The sequence below is a fragment of the Eucyclogobius newberryi genome, unplaced genomic scaffold (genome assembly GCF_026437365.1).
Source record: "Eucyclogobius newberryi isolate DKJ021-1_F unplaced genomic scaffold, fEucNew1.0.hap1 SCAF_12, whole genome shotgun sequence".
NCBI lineage: Eukaryota > Metazoa > Chordata > Actinopteri > Gobiiformes > Gobiidae > Eucyclogobius > Eucyclogobius newberryi.
Genome location: NW_027315746.1, coordinates 1,787,720 through 1,795,219, shown reverse-complemented (window position 1 = coordinate 1,795,219; position 7,500 = coordinate 1,787,720). Strand labels below are relative to the sequence as shown.

At 47.0% G+C, this 7,500-nt stretch overlaps 1 protein-coding gene across 1 annotated transcript in view; it reads left to right on the top strand.

Moving 5' to 3' along the window:
* Window positions 1-7,500, top strand: part of LOC140355895 (receptor-type tyrosine-protein phosphatase N2-like) — a 53,962-nt gene that overhangs the window by 9,202 nt on the left and 37,260 nt on the right. The window contains exons 8-9 of the mRNA XM_072440539.1: window positions 3,668-3,708; window positions 5,975-6,534. Coding sequence (XP_072296640.1) covers window positions 3,668-3,708; window positions 5,975-6,534 — 601 coding nt within the window. The remainder of the gene's footprint in view (window positions 1-3,667; window positions 3,709-5,974; window positions 6,535-7,500) is intronic.

The following is a 7,500-nucleotide window of genomic DNA, read 5'->3' as shown; positions in this document are numbered from 1 at the left end:
TGCTTTAGTCTTGCTTTAGTCCTGCTTTAGTCTTGCTTTAGTCTTGCTTTAGTCCTGCTTTAGTCCTGCTTTAGTCCTGCTTTAGTCCTGCTTTAGTCCTGCTTTAGTCCTGGTTTAGTCCTGCTTTAGTCCTGCTTTAGTCTTGCTTTAGTCTTGCTTTAGTCCTGCTTTAGTCCTGCTTTAGACCTGCTTTAGTCCTGCTTTAGTCCTGCTTTAGTCCTGGTTTAGTCCTGCTTTAGTCCTGCTTTAGTCCTGCTTTAGTCCTGCTTTAGTCCTGCTTTAGTCCTGGTTTAGTCCTGCTTTAGTCCTGCTTTAGACCTGCTTTAGTCCTGCTTTAGTCCTGCTTTAGTCCTGGTTTAGTCCTGCTTTAGTCCTGCTTTAGACCTGGTTTAGTCCTGCTTTGGACCTGCTTTAGTCCTGCTTTAGACCTGCTTTAGTCCTGGTTTAGTCCTGCTTTAGTCCTGCTTTAGTCCTGCTTTAGTCCTGCTTTAGACCTGCTTTAGTCCTGCTTTAGTCCTGCTTTAGACCTGCTTTAGTCCTGCTTTAGACCTGGTTTAGTCCTGCTTTAGACCTGGTTTAGTCCTGCTTTAGTCCTGCTTTAGACCTGCTTTAGTCCTGGTTTAGTCCTGCTTTAGTCCTGCTTTAGACCTGGTTTAGTCCTGCTTTAGACCTGCTTTAGTCCTGCTTTAGACCTGCTTTAGTCCTGCTTTAGTCCTGCTTTAGTCCTGCTTTAGTCCTGCTTTAGTCCTGGTTTAGTCCTGATTTAGACCTGGTTTAGACCTGGTTTAGACCTGGTTTAGACCTGGTTTAGACCTGCTTTAGTCCTGCTTTAGACCTGGTTTAGTCCTGCTTTGGACCTGCTTTAGTCCTGGTTTAGTCCTGCTTTAGTCCTGCTTTAGACCTGCTTTAGTCCTGCTTTAGACCTTGTTTAGTCCTGGTTTAGTCCTGCTTTAGTCCTGGTTTAGTCCTGCTTTAGACCTGGTTTAGTCCTGGTTTAGTCCTGCTTTAGTCCTGCTTTAGACCTTGTTTAGTCCTGGTTTAGTCCTGCTTTAGTCCTGGTTTAGACCTGCTTTAGACCTGCTTTAGACCTGCTTTAGTCCTGCTTTAGTCCTGCTTTAGTCCTGGTTTAGTCCTGCTTTAGTCCTGCTTTAGACCTGGTTTAGTCCTGCTTTAGACCTGCTTTAGTCCTGCTTTAGACCTGGTTTAGTCCTGGTTTAGTCCTGCTTTAGACCTGGTTTAGTCCTGCTTTAGACCTGCTTTAGTCCTGGTTTAGTCCTGCTTTAGACCTGCTTTAGTCCTGCTTTAGACCTGCTTTAGTCCTGGTTTAGTCCTGCTTTAGACCTGCTTTAGACCTGGTTTAGTCCTGGTTTAGTCCTGCTTTAGACCTGGTTTAGTCCTGCTTTAGTCCTGCTTTAGACCTGGTTTAGTCCTGCTTTAGACCTGCTTTAGTCCTGCTTTAGACCTGCTTTAGTCCTGGTTTAGTCCTGCTTTAGTCCTGCTTTAGACCTGGTTTAGTCCTGCTTTAGTCCTGCTTTAGTCCTGCTTTAGTCCTGCTTTAGTCCTGCTTTAGTCCTGCTTTAGACCTGGTTTAGTCCTGCTTTAGACCTGCTTTAGTCCTGCTTTAGTCCTGCTTTAGTCCTGCTTTAGACCTGGTTTAGTCCTGGTTTAGTCCTGCTTTAGACCTGCTTTAGACCTGGTTTAGTCCTGCTTTAGTCCTGCTTTAGACCTGCTTTAGACCTGGTTTAGTCCTGGTTTAGTCCTGCTTTAGACCTGGTTTAGTCCTGCTTTAGTCCTGCTTTAGACCTGCTTTAGTCCTGCTTTAGACCTGGTTTAGTCCTGCTTTAGACCTGCTTTAGTCCTGGTTTAGTCCTGCTTTAGACCTGCTTTAGACCTTGTTTAGTCCTGGTTTAGTCCTGCTTTAGTCCTGGTTTAGTCCTGCTTTAGACCTGGTTTAGTCCTGGTTTAGTCCTGCTTTAGTCCTGCTTTTGACCTAGTTTAGTCCTGCTTTAGTCCTGCTTTAGTCCTGCTTTAGTCCTGCTTTAGTCCTGGTTTAGACCTGCTTTAGTCCTGCTTTAGTCCTGCTTTAGTCCTGCTTTAGACCTGCTTTAGACCTGGTTTAGTCCTGGTTTAGTCCTGGTTTAGACCTGCTTTAGACCTGGTTTAGTCCTGGTTTAGTCCTGCTTTAGACCTGGTTTAGTCCTGCTTTAGACCTGCTTTAGACCTGCTTTTGTCCTGCTTTTTACCTGCTTTTGTCCTGCTTTAGACCTGGTTTAGTCCTGGTTTAGTTCTGCTTTAGACCTGCTTTTGACCTGCTTTAGTCCTGCTTTAGTCCTGGTTTAGTCCTGCTGTAGTCCTGGTTTAGTCCTGCTTTAGACCTGCTTTTGACCTAGTTTAGTCCTGCTTTAGTCCTGGTTTAGACCTGCTTTAGACCTGGTTTAGTCCTGCTTTAGTCCTGCTTTTGTCCTGCTTTTGACCTAGTTTAGTCCTGCTTTAGACCTGCTTTAGACCTGGTTTAGTCCTGCTTTAGACCTGCTTTTGTCCTGCTTTAGTCCTGGTTTGGACCTGGTTTAGTCCTGCTTTAGTCCTGTTTAGACCTGGTTTAGTCCTGGTTTAGTCCTGTTTAGACCTGGTTTAGACCTGGTTTAGTCCTGGTTTAGTCCTGTTTAGACCTGGTTTAGACCTGGTTTAGTCCTGGTTTAGTCCTGCTTTAGTCCTGTTTAGACCTGGTTTAGTCCTGTTTAGACCTGGTTTAGTCCTGTTTAGACCTGGTTTAGTCCTGGTTTAGTCCTGTTTAGACCTGGTTTAGTCCTGTTTAGTCCTGCTTTAGTCCTGCTTTTGACCTAGTTTAGTCCTGCTTTAGTCCTGCTTTAGTCCTGGTTTAGACCTGCTTTAGTCCTGCTTTAGTCCTGCTTTAGTCCTGCTTTAGACCTGCTTTAGACCTGGTTTAGTCCTGGTTTAGTCCTGGTTTAGTCCTGCTTTAGACCTGGTTTAGTCCTGCTTTAGACCTGCTTTAGACCTGCTTTTGTCCTGCTTTTTACCTGCTTTTGTCCTGCTTTAGACCTGGTTTAGTCCTGGTTTAGTTCTGCTTTAGACCTGCTTTTGACCTGCTTTAGTCCTGCTTTAGTCCTGGTTTAGTCCTGCTGTAGTCCTGGTTTAGTCCTGCTTTAGACCTGCTTTTGACCTAGTTTAGTCCTGCTTTAGTCCTGGTTTAGACCTGCTTTAGACCTGGTTTAGTCCTGGTTTAGTCCTGCTTTAGACCTGCTTTAGTCCTGCTTTTGTCCTGCTTTTGACCTAGTTTAGTCCTGCTTTAGACCTGCTTTAGACCTGGTTTAGTCCTGCTTTAGACCTGCTTTAGACCTGGTTTAGTCCTGCTTTTGTCCTGCTTTAGTCCTGGTTTGGACCTGGTTTAGTCCTGCTTTAGTCCTGTTTAGACCTGGTTTAGTCCTGGTTTAGTCCTGTTTAGACCTGGTTTAGACCTGGTTTAGTCCTGGTTTAGTCCTGTTTAGACCTGGTTTAGTCCTGTTTAGTCCTGTTTAGACCTGGTTTAGTCCTGTTTAGACCTGGTTTAGTCCTGGTTTAGTCCTGTTTAGACCTGGTTTAGTCCTGTTTAGTCCTGTTTAGACCTGGTTTAGTCCTGGTTCTTGACACAGTTCTTCTGTTTCTTCAGATCGCAGCGCTGACGTTCAGGAGCAGAACCTGGAGGACAAGGTAAAACATCATAAACACTTATTTAGACCTGAAATGATCAAAAAGTTCTGTTGCCTTTATTATTATTAGGCCCGAGCGCCACAAGCTGCGAGAGGCCTATTAATCTCGTAAGGCCGTGCGAAGCACGGCTGCGAAAGTGCGCACGTAGTGCGCACGAAATCGAGCGCGAAGCGCTCGCCCACTTCCAAACACTCACTAACGCACTCCTCCACTCATGCACGCCCCGTGCAGACTAATAAGTTGTAGGAAAATGGAACATTACCGTTGTAAACGGGCGAAGCCCGTGCAAAAGTTCGCACTAAACGAGCGCTTTACATTGGGATGACGACCGCAAAGCGGTCGTCATCCCCATATAAAGCACTCATTTACTCTAAGTGTCTCACGAATACGTTCCCCATCTCTTGCATGTTCCGTTCATATAAACATGTGATGCAAAAATGTAACATTATTACTGTTTAGAGGGCCAAAAACACAAAGTGGGCGGAGCCCACTCAAAATTAACGAAAGTACCCGTCAGTGACCAGGGACCCACACCATGAGTTAGGAAAGCGCGAGCGCTTTCCGAAAATGTATAGTTTATGATATTTGAAAAATGGGAAACATTGTTTTCGCATCGGAATATTATTCTTTCTTCTTCTTCTTCTCGGGACCAACCCCCCTATTTTTCACCCAGTGAACATTGACGAAAAGTCACAAAAATGTTCACACCTCTAAAAATCGTGCCTCTCTACATTCTGGCTATTTCCCTTTTCTAAAATAAAAAAAAATGGCGCATCAGCGCCCCCAAATGTACCAAAAATGCATTGAGAGATGGGAAATGACCCAAAAAAAATCTGATCGTAGAATCATGAAATTTGGCGTAGAGGTAGATGGTGACAAGAGAAGTAAAAAATATTATTACGGCAACGCCGTCCGCCCAACCAAATGTCGGCCATATTGCTTCAAAAATGGCTAAACATGACTTTGGAGTTTTTCCAAACTTTTACGAACTCCTCCCAGGACGTTGGCCCTAAAAAGCTGAAATTTGGTGAAAATGCTACTGAGGAGTGGGACATCAAAAGTTATCCAAATTACATTGATACCTGTCACGGTCTCTGTGCGGCGAAGCCGCAAACTGTAGCAAGAATTTCAGAAATCTCCCAAATTTTACATTTCTGCCGTTTGCGCAGATAAAGTCCGAATTGCGTCAAATTAGAATCAGTTGTTAAACTCTTTGCCCTAAACCTCCTTGAAGTGAAATAAATTAATTTGGCGCCACAGCGCCTCCTACAGATTTTATATGGAGGTTAAATGTTTAGTTTTGCGAAATTATATGAAATTTGACACAAAACTCAATTTTAGAATCCCCATCAAAAAAGTCAATGAGACCCATGTCATAATTGTTATGGTTTTGCCATAACGATGACCGAAACCTTCCATGTTATTCCAATGGGGAAATTGCCAGAACATGTTTACACTTTAGACTTTCACAAACTCCTCCCCCTCAGGGCGTCAGCCCTATTAACCTGAAATGTGGTGAGACTCATCTTCAGGACCGTCAAAAGTTATCCACATTTTTATTTAAAGAGTCACGGTGTCTGTGCGGCAAAGCCGCACATTTTGCCAAGAATTCAAAATAAAATTGCTTTGTGATGGTAAAACAAAGGGGAGAAGATGTGACAGCGTCACAGATTCAGCAGTAGGCGTAATAAAAGGACAATTGGGGCGCGTTAGCGCCCCCTCCTCTTGCGGTGTGGCGGCGGCGTGGCGAGGGCCGATCATTGCCGCTTGCGGCTATATTTAGGCCCGAGCGCCACAAGCTGCGAGAGGCCTATTAGTCCCGTAAGGCCGTGTGAAGCACGGCTGCGAAAGTGCGAACGAAATCGAGCGCGAAGCGCTCGCCCACTTCCAAACACTCACTAACACACTCCTCCTCACGCACGCCCCGTGCAGACTAATTAGTTGTAGGAAAATGGAACATTACCGTTGTAAACGGGCGAAGCCCGTGCAAAAGTGCGCACTAAACGAGCACTTTACATTGAGATGACGACCGCATATAAAGCACTCATTTGCCCCAAGTAGCTCACGGATACGTGTCATTTTATCATTATTACACAAAGACATGACGTTAGATCGAGATGTTCTCACACTCTCACGATACTCGAGGTTTGTGAGTAAAGCATCTAAACATGAGCTTAAAATGAAATATTCATAATGATTTCATACTTTACAGATTGTTTCTCATGTTGTGGCTGAACTTTCTCCTGTAAATCCTGTTTCCTCGCAGCCTGAAGGAGAGCAGCTGTTCAACAAGCTCCTGACCTTCCTGGACCAGTCGGACGGCTCCAGACCCGCCCCCGGACCCGCCCTCAGACCTGCCCCCGGACCCGCCCTCAGACCTGCCCCCGGACCCGCCCTCAGACCTGCCCCCGGACCCGCCCTCAGACCTGCCCCCGGACCCGCCCTCAGACCCGCCCTCAAACCCGCGGAGCCTGCGGCCGCTCGACCCGTGGGCCTGGAGAACGTTCAGAGCAGGACGAGGGCGGTGCAGGTGCAGAAGAAGGACTCGCAGTCCGTGGAGGAGCTGTCCGAGGTGCTGGGCTGGGTGAAGGAGGTACGACCGCCGCCCGCGGCTCTGGTCTACGCCCAGCCGCCGGGAGAACCCGCCCAGCCGCCGGGACGACCCGCCCAGCCGCCGGGACGACCCGCCCAGGCGCCGGGACGACCCGCCCAGGCGCCGGGACCCAGAGGAAAACCCGTCCAGGTGCCGGAACTTCAGCTGGACGTCAGGACCAACCGCAGGAGGCTGGACAAGGACGAGTTTGGCTACGTCATCACTGATACAGAGTAAGTTCCAACATTTATGAACATCTGCGTCTCTGCCGTTTCCACCTGGACTCGCTGAGGTTCTGCTCCACCTACTGTCTGAAGAGGGAACTACACCTCTCACTTCCTGGTCTCAGCTCACAGTCGTCCTGATGGTGATGACATGAGTCTGGAGATGATTTATGGAGTTTCTTAAGAGCCGCGTCACAGGTAGAACATGACATCATAGGTAGAACATGACGTATGACGTCACAGGTAGAACATGACGTCACAGGTAGAACATGACATCACAGGGAGAACATGACGTCACAGGCAGAACATGACATCACAGGTAGAACATGACGTCACAGGTAGAACATGACGTCACAGGTAGAACACGACATCACAGGTAGAACATGACATCACAGGTAGAACATGACGTCACAGGTAAAACATGACGTCACAGGTAGAACATGACGTCACAGGTAGAACACGACATCACAGGTAGAACATGACATCACAGGTAGAACATGACATCACAGGTAAAACATGACGTCACAGGGAGAACATGACGTCACAGGTAGAACACGACATCACAGGTAGAACACGACATCACAGGTATCACAGGTAGAACACGACATCACAGGTAGAACACGGCGTCACAGGAGGAACATGACATCACAGGAGGAACATGACATCACAGGAGGAACATGACATCACAGGAGGAACATGACATCACAGGAGGAACACGACATCACAGGTAGAACACGACATCACAGGTAGAACACGACATCACAGGTAGAACACGGCGTCACAGGAGGAACATGACGTCACAGGAGGAACATGACATCACAGGAGGAACATGACATCACAGGAGGAACACGACATCACAGGAGGAACATGACATCACAGGAGGAACATGACATCACAGGAGGAACACGACATCACAGGTAGAACACGACATCACAGGTAGAACACGGCGTCACAGGAGGAACATGACATCACAGG